This window comes from Crinia signifera, chromosome 1 (genome assembly GCF_055691185.1).
Source record: "Crinia signifera chromosome 1, ASM5569118v1, whole genome shotgun sequence".
NCBI lineage: Eukaryota > Metazoa > Chordata > Amphibia > Anura > Myobatrachidae > Crinia > Crinia signifera.
The window spans coordinates 73,428,054-73,444,353 of NC_139217.1; the positions used below are offsets into that span (position 1 = coordinate 73,428,054).

The 16,300-nt window shown below is 43.8% G+C and overlaps 1 protein-coding gene across 1 annotated transcript in view; it reads left to right on the top strand.

The window, feature by feature from the left end:
* LOC146042467 (uncharacterized) overlaps positions 1-16,300 on the top strand; it is a 150,156-nt gene that overhangs the window by 43,637 nt on the left and 90,219 nt on the right. Inside the window, exons 2-6 of the mRNA XM_083162502.1 lie at positions 1,102-1,526; positions 2,193-2,354; positions 7,290-7,393; positions 9,441-9,506; positions 13,140-13,232. Coding sequence (XP_083018628.1) covers positions 1,109-1,526; positions 2,193-2,354; positions 7,290-7,393; positions 9,441-9,506; positions 13,140-13,232 — 843 coding nt within the window. The 5' untranslated portion in view covers positions 1,102-1,108. The remainder of the gene's footprint in view (positions 1-1,101; positions 1,527-2,192; positions 2,355-7,289; positions 7,394-9,440; positions 9,507-13,139; positions 13,233-16,300) is intronic.

A 16,300-nucleotide genomic window follows, 5' to 3' on the forward strand; every position in this document is an offset into this window, starting at 1 on the left:
TCAATAGTGACCATTGATAATGGTTTAAATCTGCTTTTTTTTTAGGGTTTTCTCTGTTTCTCCAGCAACCTTACCCTGCCAGCGTAAGTTAAAATGAAGTGCACATAACTTGCCCCCATGGTCTGGAACATCTAATACCAACCTGTTAATTGAGTCAAGCCACTGGCAGTAAGTGGTAGAATGTGTTACCATAGGAGAAATCCGTAACTTCTCTGTGCCTTACCTCTTGATACATTTTTAGAAGCTGCGGTAACTCCTTTCTCTGGTATTTTCAACAGAGAAGTGGCCATGGTAGTCAATGCCTCTGGGAGAACCAAACTAGTGGGAGTTGCACCAACTTATAAGAATACTGAAGCCCCCTGTAATTGTTGAGCTGTCGGCTGGATAGGGCAAGGCTATGCTTCCTAGGCAGGCTGGTACAGGTGTACCGGATCCTCACCAGCATGGGCACAATGATATACTTTTGGTAAATTTAAAAAGGATACATACAGATGACCGGCAGCGGGGATGCCGGAGTTCAGAATACTAATGCCGGCATCTTGAATGCTGACAAGGGTCAGGTGAGTATATTTACCACCTACTTGCCCCCTCAACCAAAACCCTCTCTCCCCACAGCCTAACCCTAGTGCCTAACCCCAACCCTCCCTCCTTGCAGCCTAACCCTAACCATCCCTGCTAGTACCTAACCCTAACACTCTCCCCGCAGCCTAACCACCCTCCTGCTAGTGTCTAACCACAACCCTCCCTCCCTGCAGCCTATCCCTAAACTCCCACCATCCCCGCTGCCTAACCCTAATTCCGGCACCAGTCTCCTGGTGGTAACCAGGATGCTGGCATCGGTATTGTGAATGTCGCCATCCCCACCACCGGGATGCTGAATGCATTCCATTTAAACATATGGATTATTCTTGTCCATCATTATCACATTTTTCATAGCAATTTGTGTCTCGAGTCCGAGGAGAATTTGCACGTTAGAGAGTATCTTCCCGTTTGTAGAGCAGAATCAAAACTGAAATTGTTCTGACCTAGATATAATATAATGCAAAAGAAATTCAATGTTACCCTAAACTGGACATAAATAATTATTTTTGCTTTCTATAGGGATTAAATGATGGCATGTCTTCCTAAGAAACCGAGGATAGATAATGCGTTTCCTATTCATATCCGGCTGTGTGACGCCTTTGTTTATACACCAGAGACCATAATATGCCCCATCATAAAGGCAGAAGAATCGGTTTGTGTCCTGCACCATCTTCAGGAACAGTCATTGAAAGACATTTTGCTTGAAGCAGGAAAGAAATTGGGTTTGGAGTTGGTTGCTGTTAAATGTCGCCCAAGCACAGAAAAACGTTTTATTAATTGCAACATTTTTATTGAATATCGTGCCTCTAAACAATGGGGTGAAGATTCACTCAACATGTATAAGGTTTCTCTTCAATCAAAGTTACAAAATCTCAACATAAGAAACATTTTAATTGATCAAGTGATGGAACAGTCAACACTTTTACAACAGCCTATAATTACAGGTAAATTATATGTTACTGCACATAACAGCTGCTAGAACATTAGCTGTTGTCATGTTAACCTGCTAAAAGAAATGAGCTTATGAGTTCTGCCCTTACAGTGGTTACTAGCCAGGAACCCGGAGTAAATAGCCTGTAGTGTGATTCTCATATGCAGGTGTATGGTGCTCTAACTGACCCTTTTATATACAGCCACTTTCAAACTGAGGGTAGATGTATTATAGCCGCACTGATCATACCGCTATAGGATTGTGGGAGGAAACCGGAGTACCCGGAGGAAACCCACGCAAGTACGGGAGAATATACAAACTCTGCACAGTTAGAGCCATGGTGGGAATCAAACCCATGACCTCAGCACTGTGAGGCAGTAATGCTAACCATTACACCATCCGTACTGCCCCAGTGTATGTGATTCCTTGCTACAATACATGATTTAGTGAAAACTGTGCTGGTCTGGCCTCTTCCAAAGATGGCTCCCCTTCACATGATTGTCCTAGGGCTGATAACACATTAGGGGTCCTCATCTAAATTTGTAGAACATTACAGGTTGTATTTAGCTGTCTCAAGAACAATTAACTTGCAAATTATGCTGAGTAGGGTTTTGTACATTGTGCTAGGCAAAATCAGAGAATTTTATAGCTAAATTGTTTTTTTATCGTTGTTTTAAAGATATTGACTACCAGATTTACAAAATGGATTCAAAATATAAGTCCCATTTAAGCCAATGTTCAGCAGATGCAGACTCCATTCCTGCAGAGATGCACAACATCAGTACGCTGCTTACAGATTTGAAAGAAAGAAGACTCTCAATTGCCTTGTTGTCACACAATGGTTTGTACTTCTTTCATTTCAACAATGATAATTGTTAATATGTATCATACTATAGGGTTATTATGTAATTATTCATAATTATTTAAATAAATCTAATTTACCATTACATATTTTTTTAAAGGAACTAAGATTATTATTATTATTATTATTATTATTATTATTATTATCCTGTATTTTATTTTTAATACACCAACATGGCATACAGTATTATATTGTATATTGTGGCAATCACAATTCAAAAACAATTTGATAAGACATGAAATGAAAGGTAAATATGACCTTGAGGTTACAGTTTTAAGGGGGTGAATTTATATGGCGGCAGGTTTTATCCCAAAATTTAAAGCAGCGTTAATAATCAAAAACCATCATGTTTTGCACTTAACCTTTTAGGGTTGATCGTATTTGGTGCGGTTGATTCGCGAGTGCGAATCATCACAGCATCGGGCGCACATTCCGGCATGCTGAACACGCTTAAAAGCGCTCGCACCTCAATAGGTGTGCGAGCAATCTTAAGCGAATTTGGCCCGGCTGCGAGATTGTCTTAAATCGGGTGCCGTTTTCACCATTTAAACGCATGAAAAAGGCATCTGAATGGCACCTTGTACCCTTCGTACCTAATAGGATCGACCCCTTTGAGCACCAACGTTGCCAGCATCGCTCACAGCGACTGTTCTTTTTTTTTTTTTTGTGCAATATTTATCTAAACCTTAATTAATTGACTTGGCTGAATTTGTATTTACTTCTACTAAAAGAACAGTCGCCGTGAGCGATACTGGAATTTTTAGCGGATATTTTGAGGATCTTTCACAGCAACGTGTTAATAATAGTGCTGCTTTAAATTCTTAAATCAAACCCAAAAAGAAGGCACTTACAATACGTTGGCGACATTCTCATTTATCACACTAGTAGAAGTCTTCAGATAACATCTATCAATTTGCTAATTAATACAAGAACGTCTGAGGGGTATTCAATGCCCCTGACAGTGAGCTATGATAGCGAGAAGTGGCGATAGCTTGCCAAGTATTCAAATCCCTCCCCTTCACTCATCTTTTACACCTTGCTGGTTCCCTTTGGCGAGGTGGAAACAGTGAGTGTTGCCATTAAAACGAAGGGGCTCGCCACATAAAGCAGCGGACTAGCTGTTTAAGGGGATCCTTCCCCGGCCTGTGATGTCGAGTATTCTGGCCAAACATCGAATACAGCGAGGGGGTTCGATGGCGAGGATGGCTTTTCCTTGCCGAAAATAAGCCCTCCTCGCCTTAGAAAACTTCTCGCCATGGCATTGAATATCGCCCTAGGTGTTGCAGCTCACTCTATAAACAGGACTTGCACATCCCCTCCAATCTATTACCTAAATTTAGGGGGTGGTTCAGGCTCCTTCTTTAATGGACAAAACCATGTGCACTGCAGGTGGGGCAGATGTAACCTGTGCAGAGAGAGTTACATTTGGGTGAGTTATTTTTTGTTTCTGTGCAGAGTAAATATTTCTACACTGCAATTTACTGTAGATTTCACTCTCTCTGCACATGTTACACCAGCCCTACCTGCAGTGCATAAGGCTTTGCCCATTAGAGAGAGATTTTGCTTTTGTGAGCCAACCTGAATTAGGCCTTTAGTCTCACGGTTTTATAAGTAGTCATCGTTCATCAAATCAGAGAGAGACCATGTGAATTTTATTTAAAAAAAAAAGGATTTTGTAACTGCGCTATTTGAGGAAGGAATTTACCACATTGATTTATAACAATTTAGGTACTTTTGTAATATTTGGGCGCCCAATTTTTTCATTGTATTGCATCGCATCGCACTACTTAAGGCATGAAATGCAATGCAATGCAATGTGATTTTTCATTGTAAAGACCAGATTTTTAATTGTATAGTCACCCATGGGTGATTTCATACCCCCACTATCCAACTACGCATGGAGTTGATTTTATATAGTGTGGCGAGCGCATCGAGGGGACGCAGAATACATGTAAAGTAATCCGCGGGGCTCGCTGGGCTCGCCACGCTTTGGGCTCGGTGGCTCGCTGCGCTCGCCACACTATATAAAGTCAACTCCATGCGTAGTTGGATAGTGGGGGTATGAAATCACCCATGGCTGACTATACAATTAAAAATCGGGTCTTTACAATGAAAAATCACATTGCATTGCATCGCATTGCATCGCATTGCATGCCTTAAGTAGTGGCATGCAATGAAAAAATTGGGCGCCCAGATAATACACATGTACAGTACCACAATTTATTAATACACAATCAAGATATAATAAAATATTCATGTACATAATTCATTTCATATACAATAAAATTGACACTAAAATAGCATGCAATGGGTGCGAGCTCTATTGAATAAAATCTCCACTTTGATTAGGGCAAGTTTTTTGGATAGTGCACACCACTTTGTCCTTAGTGTGTGGACCCTGTTCCTTTTGGACTCCACGGATATTGATAATGGGGAGAGAGAGGGGAAACATTCACTGTCATTCACAAATCTAGGATAGTTGTCACCGCTGTGGTCTGCAATTGAGGTGGTCCCCGTGTAGCACGACAACTACACGGGGACCACTTCAATTGCAGCCCACAGTGGTGTCGGGGTCTCATATGACCGGTTTCAAGGTGTAAGATTGGTCAATCTCTCAACCTTGAAATGGGGCATATGAGACCCCGAAATGTCATTCTATGGGATTGATGTAACTTTTTTAGATTCAAATTATTTTTCACTGGATGAACAGTCTTTGATGTGCCGCGGCAACACCCACAGCCTTTGGGCCAGATGCACTAAGCTTCAAAAGTGATAAAAATAGGGATAAACAGCCAGCCAATCAGCTCCTACCTGTCATGTCACAGACTGTGTTTGAAAAATATCAGGTAAGAGCTGATTGGTTGGTTGATATCTATCTATCTATATCTATATATAGTGCCTAATTTTTTATTATTAATCATATATTGCCCCTAATGATAAGATATGATATAAAAAGTAGTGCTTTAAAAAGGAACTGTTTACCTAGAACGGCGCCCACGATTTTGATCTTGGGCATCGCAAGGAAAAAAATTGCGTGCGATGCGACCGACGCGATTACCGCGATTTTACATAGGGAACAATGTTAAATGGCCCAATTGACCCGATTTTACATAGGGAACAATGTTAAATGGCCCACAGACCCCAAATACCCACCCTGAAGTGTGAAATGGCCACCCCAATTGTTAACGCCACCCCACGATCAACGTCAACCCGAAGCGTGGCGAGCGCAGCGAGCCAGCGAGGGGCGGCGGTACGCGTCCTCCGACCTTTTCATGCCCCCACTATCCACGTCGGCGTGGAGTTGAGAATAGAAAGTGTGGCGAGCGCAGCGAGCCACCGGGCCCGAAGCGTGGCGAGCACAGCGAGGGGACGCGGATACCTTCACAGGTATCCGCGTCCCTTCGCGGGCTTCACAGGTATCCGCGTCCCCTCGCGGGGCACGCTCGCCACGCTTCGGGCTCGGTGGCTCGCTGCGCTCGCCACACTTTCTATTCTCAACTCCACGCCGACGTGGATAGTGGGGGTATGAAAAGGTCGGAGGACGCGTACCGCCGCCCCTCGCCACGCTTCGGGTTGACATTGATCGTGTGGTGGCGTTAACAATTGGGGTGGCCATTTCACACTTCAGGGTGGGTATTTGGGGTCTGTGGGCCATTTAACAGTGTTCCCTATGTAAAATATGTAAAATAATGCGATTTTTTTGGCCGCATGCGATGCGACCGACGCGATTTTCATGTTACCATGCATTTCTATGTAAAATCGCGGGCATCGCATCGGTCGCATCGCATGCCATTATAATGTTCTAGGTAAACAGTACCAAACAAAAACTTATCACAAACCTGTTCCCTATGTCATGTCTTGTTTGCACTGTATAAATAAAGGATATTACTGTGTCTGCTTCCATAGATAAGATCAGGGCTTGATAAAAGGTTCCAGGTGCCCTAGGCTAATACACATGTAGCTCCCTTTGTAATGCTGTGCACACACGTGCATATGGAGGCGCTTTAAGAGAGGAGGAGGCCCGTGTGCATCCTCCAGGGGTGTACCTGGAACTTTGTGGGCCCTATAGCAAAATTGTAAAAGCTCTCCACCACCATTGTCCCTACAATGCCCCGTAGGAGATTGTCATTTCATCGGCGGGGGTACCTGCCGCGAATGGGAAATAGGGGTCCCGAAAATGACAGATGCGCATATCTGATGAACCGCTAATTAAATATGCGCATATTTAATGAACGGCTCAGCTATTTCCCATTCGCGGCAGGGACCCCCGCCGATGAAATGACAATCTCCTAATGGACCTTCCTCCGCTTCCTCCTCCTGAGCGCGGACCGCGCTGCCCGGATCCCCAGTGCCCCCGCTGTCAGTGCACCAGCCTGCTCCTGCATGATGCTTTCAGCAATCAGTCTGGGACCTGTCTACTAGGAGCCCTTGAATGCCCGCTGCCTACCCTGCCTACCATGCTGCCCGGATGCAAGGTACCAGCTGCAAGGAACCAAGGGAGGGGGGGGGGGGTGGGCAGGACAGGTACCAGAGGAGGGGGAAGTAGTGTGGGATCCTATATACCGTTTCAGAGCCATTCTCACTGCATAAAAAACGGCACTGAAACGTGTAGGACTCTGCTTTTTAAACGTGTTGAAATACCGGTTAACTTTAACCGGTAAATCAACTCTGGCGCTTTCTCACTGCAGCCTTAAATGTTTAGAAAGGGGAAAAAAACAGCAATTTACCGTTTAAGACCTGCAGTGAGAAAGGGGTATCACTTATTGTGTGTGTCCCCCCCAAGTCCTGGCTGCCTTTGCTGCAGCCTAATCAACCTACTGTATTGGTTAATCAGTTTACATTTTTCCCAAAACTTTCTAGGAACCTTTTATTGTATAACCTATTGTTAATATGCCATTATTTTCCAAAAAACAGCTATAGGAAAAAGTTTTTTCCTAAACCTACTCCTACTACTGACTGCAGAAAGTGACAGAGAATCTGAAGACAACCAGGAAAGCAAAAAAATCAAACTGCCAAAGGTGACATTGTTATAATATGACAATACTTCTATGCTGTATTTCATGCAAAACACTTTTGTGCAGCTCCGAATCCGGCCCTATGATTTGATTTATAGAATTTGCAGTTTGAAAACCGCAATAAAGCCAGGACTTTTTATTTGCACGCTGATGACCAAATTGGGGCAGGACAATCAACTTCTGCTGATTAAAATGAAATGCAGCATGCCTATATTCTATGTGTGACTGCTGCTGTATCTGCATTCAAAATGCTACATTACAGTGTTTTGCTGGGAAATACTGTAAAGTAACATTTTGTCTGCAGATACAGCCAATGCCGCACACAGAATATAGGCATGCTGCACTACTTGTGTGCAGGGCCGCCGAGAGGGTGGGGGGGGAGCGGGTACTACTTGCCCGGGCCGGGGCTTGGTGGAGGGGTCCGGCGGGCGCCCTGGTCCGACCCCTTTCCCCTCCATCCCTCCTGGGCAGCAGCAGCAGCACACATCTCTACAGCATGTGCTAGCTGACAGCAGGCTCAGCATGACCATCTCACTGACAGAGTGAGAGATCATGCTGAGCCTGCTGTCAGCACAGCACATGCTGTAGGTGTGTGCTGCTGCTGCTGCTGCTGAAGGGGTGGGGGATAATAACACTCCCCCCCCCCCCCCCCCCCCTCGACTTTAGAGTGTTTTTTTCACCCCCCTCTAAACATTTTGGGGGCATGGCCTAATCACGGGAGGGACCACCTCCCGTGATTAGCTCACGCCCCCAAAATTTTACCGGGGCCCATCATACCTCTCGCCGGCCCTGCTTGTGTATCCTATTCACACTGCGTTATGAATAAGATGCATTCTAATGAAAAAAGTTTCATGCAAAGACGCTTGACATTACAGAGTCATGCCAAGACGTGGCGCAACTCTAAGGGGTATTTTTACTGCTCAAGGAGGCTAATTAGGTATCCAGTCGACCTGGCTTAGTTAGACGCATAAAGATAGTCAGCGCCCGCTAGAGCAGCAGTAATGCTAGTTAGACACCGGCAGCTGATCGACAGGACCATAGTCGACGAACACCTGGTCAATGGGACTTTTTCAGTATTTTTTGGTGCAGGTCCACTTGGATCATTCTTTACTAACCAAGTGAACACAGAGTTAAAATAAAATAGTGTGCCAAGCATAGTGAGGCACTGTACAGGCAGCATGGAAAGCATAGCAAGCCATGTGAGGAGACACTGAACATATACAGTGTCCCTGGGGACCCCTGTGACATTCCGCACGGAAAAAAACAAAAAAGTCCCGTTGACCATGTGTCCATCAACCATGGTGAAGCTGATCAGCTGCCGGTGTCTGACTAGCGTTACTGCTGCTCTAGGGGCCGCCAACTATCTTTACACGTCTAACTAAGGGTGGTAGACCATACCATGGTCGATCTAAACCCCCTCGACCCGCTATACCACAACTGGCTAGATGTATATGGACACATCTGGTGGGAGCTCAATCCCTGGTGCAAAACATAAGCTGAATATGATTTTTATTGGCACGATAAAGATACAAAGGAAAAAAATATATAAATAAATATATATAGTATATTTTAATTATATATATATATATATATATATATATATATATGCATGCTGTAGGTACTGTAGCATTAAAAATATAAAACATAAACGTATATCAAATGTAACTTCTCCTTTGTTATTTCTGAGAATTTTTCTGAACCAATAAAAATACATAAACATGAAATGTGTTGCCAGTGCTATTTTTCAGCAGGAACTAGCAGGAACTCAGTTCCCAAACCTGTCATTAAATATGACCGCACCAGAAACTTTGTTCCTGAACCTGTCCTGGGCCAAAATGTACTTTCCATAAAATAAGTTTTATTTTAAAGTTCATTTTGAGTGCTTTCTTTTCTAAGAATAGATATTAGATAGATTTTTTTATTTTTAAATAGCTCCACCCCCAGACACGTAGTTCCTGAACCTATTTTTACAGAATAATAGCACAGGGTGCTGCCTTCTATGGTGACGTGACACTTCATTTTATTTCATTTTTTTTTTTTTTTTATTCAGGATATAATAGGAAATCCCACTGTCAAAATGGTGAAAGATGAACATTTTGAAGATTTAGCAGAGGTGGTAAGTACTCATTCAGATGACTATTGATGAGGCACCTTCCTAACTTTCAGGTACAGTAGAACTCAATAGATTTCAACTGAAAAACTAATTTCTTAGACTGGACAATAGTACATTAATGTAATGTTCAGGTTGCTAAGCAGCTATCAATCCTGCGGGGGAAATGAAAATGGCCAATTTTCCATCGTTGGCTGTTTTTCAGTCATACTCTGGCAATCTGAATTTTTAAACATATTCCCAGGAGATTGGGACATTGCAGCGGTTTATTGCTGATGTGTCATGGGCATTACTTAGTAAAGTGCTGATAATCTGTACTTTGCGCGTCCTACAGCAACTGCTACGGGATCAGAATGATGTGCGCATCACACACTTGCTGTCTCAGAAATGTCCTAATTTACACTTATGGGCAGATTTATTAAGCATGGTGAAGTGATAAAGTGGCTGGTGATAATTCAGCAGCCAATCGGCTCCTAACTTTCAAGTTACAGGCTGGAAAAAAATGACAGTCAGGGGCTGATACGGTTTCACCGGACATTCATTTTTTCAACTTCACCAGGTTTAATAAATTTGCCCCTCAGTCACAACAGTAGGGAAGACAATTGCAAGTATCTCTTCTACTTCTTCCTTTGGGCACACAGGGGCATACTGTATGTAAAAGCTTTTAAGTTGCCAGGAGGTGCGAGATGCCAGCCAAATCTGGAAATTTTTTAAAAATAGCAATAATTTACTAGGCATGGTTTGCCTTATAAATGTTTGCCGCTTTACAAAAATCTTCATCCAACACCTCCGATGCTGTTACATATGCCCAATAATGTTTGATGCTTTTGCGCATCTGGGGCACTTGTTTTGCACCACAGGACATAGGATAGGTTTCCACTATTTCCAACCATAAACTGGTGTCATGATCCAGTGTCTGAGATACACAATCTTACAGTACCTAGTGTTTCTCTAGGCTTGCTCTGAAGTGCTATAGAAAGGCATGTGCAGTAAACCACCTCTCAAGGTCTCAGTATCAAGCCAATGTCTCCTGCTGTCATCCAGGAGCACTGATAATGTCACTCTGGCGTATGCCAATCTGACGCATTCCGCTGTCTTCTACAGCGCTAACCATGTCACAATGGCGCATACTGCTACATTGCACCCGGTTATCTCTGCAGGCTCCATCCAGGCACGCCGGCTTTCCCGCCAATTCCCTAACATGGGCACTGCCATCTTTCATTCATGATGCTCTGCAGCCAACCTGGGAAGCTTTTTGTTGACATCACTAAGGATGCTGGGAGAAGAACAGGGATTCATCAGTTCAATGGTGTCTACAGCCTAGAAGCATCTTAGCTGGAGGCCCTGGAGGCTTAGGCCCTTGATGGCTAACCTTGACACTCCAGTTGTTGTTGAACTATACATCCCAGCATGCTCTGCTTCAGTTTTGCTATTTGTTCATGCTAAATCTGATGTAGAGCATGCTGGGATGTGTAGTTCAACAACAGCTGGAGTGTCAAGGTTAGCCATCAAGGGCTTAGGCCCAAAGTCTCTTTCCAAGACTTGCATCAATCAGTGTAGAGTTCTTTTAGCTATGTCCTATTTACTCTCTAACCTTTTTTCTCTGGTGTGTGGGTGATAGCTGATGCTGTATGCAGGGGCTGATCCAGGAGAACATGACAGAGGGGGCTCCATGATAGGAGAGGGTTTGGGAGGGGGAGGGTGTTAGTGGTGCCAGTGTATATGCTAAGGGAGCGGTGAGAGAGGAGAGCAGAGAGAGGGCAGGAAAGGGATTAAAAATAGGCCCTGGCGTTTAAAGTACACAGGCCCACCTTGGCGACATAAGTCAAGGATGTAGTTATGCTCACTCCGGAAAAGGGGTGTGGCCACTCAAAATGGAGCATGTCCCTGAGTGTAGTGTACAACACCATATACAACTTCTACACATTATGCAACAAAATACTAGACCCCATTATATTTGTCCCTTACACATGATGACAAATGGAATGAGCCAAAATTCACATAATGCCACATGTATTGTGCCAAAATTCACATAATGCCACACGGATTGAGCCAAAATTCACATAATGCCACATGGATTGAGCCAAAATTCACATAATGCCACATGGATTGTGCAAAAATTCACATAATGCCACAGAGATGAAATCAAAATTCACAATATGCCTCACAAACAGGGACATTGCGTGCCAACGGCACGCATTAAAAATTTACACCATAATGGCCATTATATGTTAAGCCACACATCATAATGTACATTATGTATTATGCCAAACACCATAATGCCTATTAAAAATTATGCTACATAAGCGCTGCTTACCTACATGCTCATTTCCAAGGGTTCCATGCTCATTGCCAGGGCTTCCATATCTCATTGCCAATGGTTCCATGCTCATTGCCAGGGGTTACATGCTCGTTGCCATGTGGGATTACATGCTCATTGCCAAGGGGAATACATGCTTGTGGTAACTGGGGGACAGCCACCACCAGGCAGAAGTGACAGCCATTGACAGCCAGGTAGAGAGCGGGGGGCTGCCCGGCTGTCATTCCCGGGTTGGCCCCTTTTACACCAGCCTAGTCTCTGCATTTTCTGGTGTGAGGGGGGGTGAAAACCACCCCCTCCCCTCCCTTTAACCGGCTATATCTTTGGAACAAACTGACCCATTTACATGAGACCAGTATCATATTGAAATGATTTTGGTCCTATGAAACTGGGGTGCTTGATTCAGGAGAAATCTGCCCTCAAAGAACATGAACAGCCATGAAATTACATTTCAGAAATAAAAAAACTCTGTTTACCCACAATATCTCCGGAAACAATTGACCGATACAGTATATACCTGCCTGGTATCAGTTTCTGTGATGCCGCAGGGTGAAATGGCAGCCGTCGGAACCGGTTGGGGGTACGAATTATCGGCTTTCATGTTATCCTATGGGGAAAGTTCTAGATTTGTCTGGCGATATCTCCGGTTCCCGGGGGGGCTAGCGACACGGGACTGGTCTCGTTAGAAAGCCCCGGTCCTCAGCTCCAGCTGAGCTATGTCTGAAATGACAGGGGGCACGTGCCCGGGTGCCCCCCCCCCCCTTCCCGAATCCGCCCATGGCTGTATGCCTTTTTCTTTAAGATAGTTGGTTAGACCATTAAGGAGCGCATCACATAGTACAGTACATGCTGCACATACTTTTTGTACTAGCTATACATCGGATCGCAGTGCATGCACACTGCATGCACTAGGCATGCAATCCGATCCGATGTGTGCTGTTTAAGCACACAACGGATCCGATTAACGGACCATGTATTAGTCTTGTGTTCTCCGCCATTGTCAGATCTTCGTATCTTTAGTTAGTGACCTGTTGTTTTTTTTTCTACTAGGTTCTTGTACACTTAGAACTTGCTTGTTACTTTATTTTTGTTCTTTAGGACAGCGGTTCCTAGACTTTTTTTTTCTCCTGTACCCCACCTGTGAGAAAACTATTCACACACCTTTTTCAGCCACAGTTAAACTGAGACTACTTAATCCCCAAAACAACATTGACTCACAAGTGTTAATGGTTTGACACCAGTTTCATTACAGCTGCAGTGTCTTGTGAACTGGGAGACATACATACAGTATTTTTTTTTTTTTACATTTTCTATTTCAGATTAAAGATTTCCTTGATACCGTTGATGATCAACAAGATTTCAAAAGTTTAATACAACCAATTTGTCATGAATTAAAATATACCAATCAAGAGGTAATGTATAATATTTATTTAAAAAGAAATGTGTTTTTGTTTTTTTAATTTACCCCACAAATACTGTGGGTGAAATGTAATAGGATGAGAGATTCAGAAAGTGAGAGATTTGGTAAGAAATATCCAGGTTTTTTTTAAAGCTGCAATCATTTACACTTGCCGCTTTAAAAAAACCTGGAGATTTCTTACCAAATCTCTCACTTTCTCACTCTTAAATTTCCCCCCGTGTATCTGGATGGAAGAAAAACAGTCAATGGGGAAAATTTACTAAAGGAAATTTGTAAAAAATAGGTGTATTTGTATCCATGTATTTGTATTTTTGACATTTACTATCCCGAAAATACGGCAATTACGTATTCGTATTGATAGCACATCAATACGAATACGAATTGCCGTATTATTGGGGATAGTAAATGTCAAAAATAAGTGTATTTCTGGATACAAATACACCTATTTTTTACAAATTTCCTTTAGTAAATTTCCCCCAATAGATTGATACCAGATGATCGAGGATCAAAAGGTCCACCGTTAAATTGTCAACAAACTTCCGTCAACAGGATGAAAAGGTTGACATTGAAAAATATTTTTTGACGCATGGTGTTTCATTGTTTTCAGGGTTTGGGTTACAGGAAAGATTAGGCACTAAGGGGGAGGAGGAGGGTTAGGCATCAGGGGGAGTGTTCGGGTTAGGTTTAAGCATCCGGGAAGGGTTACATTGGATTAGGGCTAATACAACACAAAAAGCTGACTCCTGTGTCCAGGGCCGGTGCTAGGGTGTCTGGCGCCTTCCTGCAAACCATAAATGTTGCGCCCTTTCACATTGCCATTGCAACAAGCTGCAGCCCGATTGTGGGAGCGTATGCAACAAGCGATCCTATGGAGGATCTCGGGTGCATGTACATGTATGCATACACCATCTCAGTGCTGTGTCCGCAAAATGTTGCAGGCACTAAAGGTGCCCATACACGCTGCGAGAATCACATACGTTATGGGCTAGATCACATCGCATCGCATGGCATGCATGCAATGTGTGTGCGATGCGATACGAAAGCAGTACAAAAAGTATGTGCAGCACATACTTTTTGTACTGTGCAATGCGATGCCTGCAGGAGCGCACATCGCATCGCACGCTGCTATTGCAGCGTGTATGGCCACCTTTAGGCACATAACCCAGCCCATTATTTGAAAAGTGTCTAAATTAATATAAAAAACATCTACAATTATTAAAAAAATTGTTATAAACATGTATAATAAGACTCACTGTTCATTTGCTGTTTAACTCTTGTGCAGTCCCTCCTCTTCTATCTGCGTAGGCAGGGCGCTGAGGACGCCATTACACCCCTGGCGGAGGAGATGGAAGAAGAGGGGAGGAGATAGAGGGGGCGGAGTGTTGAGGACTGGCAGTGGCACTGGCACAGCACACTGAGAAGAGGGAAGGAAGGGCGGCGCTGCTGCCTGTTCATCATTTGATTGACAGATGACAGGCGCAGGGAGCAATGAGTAGGGCGCGGATCCGGACATGACATGTCATCCAGGCATTCACAGACAGCGCTACATGCCACAGCGCAATTGTCCGTGAGGAAGAGGGGGCAGGTCACAGGAGGAGGACAGTGTGTGTGCGGTGCAGGGAGCTGCTCAGCCTCTCGATACTACCTGCTGTCAGACAGGCACTGCGGGCGGTGTGCAGGCTGTGTGCACTTGCGGTGCAGGGAGCAGCACTTTATACTGCCGACCCGCCCGCTGTCAGACAGGCGCTAAGGGTGGCGTGCAGGAGGCAGTGACAGTGAGGGCTGAGGCAGCTTTAGCAGAGCAGGGAGGGAGACGGTGCCTTTTCAGCATGGCGCCTACCTGCTTTGCAGGAGCTGCTGAGTGGGTAGCGCCGGCCCTGCCTGTGTCGACCATTTGCATGTCGACCTTTTTAACCAGGTCGACTCTTTAAGTGTGGATATTTCCGACCCTGTTTGATCATATGTTGTCGACCTATTGACTGTCTATCTAGACACTGACAATATTTTAATTACTGGACATTTTATTGGCAGATTCATTTAGCCATAAAAAAAGGTCACACAACATTTTACCCTGGGGGTCGAAATTGTGGTAAAGTGAGAAATTCCATTTGGGGATATTGTAGATTTTAGTTTACATCTTTAGAACATGAAAAAGTATTTTAGGCCACCTTCAGTGGTGTTTCAGTGGTTCTCTTTAGTCACATGACCAGGACCAGCTGTATTCTCCCAGACCGGCTGAATGATATTACATTAATATGGCAGTGCTTTCGAACAGGAGCCACCAGGTGAGAACACCCTCTCCACATAGAAACATAGAATTTGACCGCAGATAAGAACCACTTGGTCCATCTAGTCTGCCCCTTTTTTAAACATGTTACCTCAAACCATATTTGATCCTTATTGCTTTGTAAGGATATTAATATGCCTATCCCAAGCATGTTTACATTGTTCTACTGTCTTAGCCTCTACCACCTCTGATGGTAGGCTATGCCACTTATCTACTACTCTTTCTGTGAAGTAATTTTTCCTCAAATTTCCCCTGAATCTTCCTCCCTCTAGTTTCAGTGTATGTCCTCGTGTTTTGTTGCTCCTCTTCCTGTGAAGAATGTCTCCCACCTGTACCTTGTTCAAGCCCTTGATATATTTGAAAGTTTCAATCATGTCCCCCCTTCTCTGCTCCAAAGTATACATATTAAGATATTTTAGTCTTTCCACATGAGTGCTGTGTGTTGTGGAGCATCACTCTGGGGAGTGGGCAGGCCAATATGGTACACCGCCAGACCTGGTAATGGTGTGTGTCACATTAAGATCAACCCACATACTCTTGCATATACAGATCCCTCCACAAATGTATGTTTCACTAGACATGAAATATACTACTAATGAATATAGAACTAAGCAGGGTACAGGCAGGGGAGACTGGTTTAATGTTTCAGTGTGAATAATGAGATTCAGAAAGTGGCATAAGGAAATGGAAAGGAAAACAAGAAGATACATAACATCCCATACAGTGACCTCTTAATTACTTTATTCTGTTATTTTATGTTTCCTATATTGATT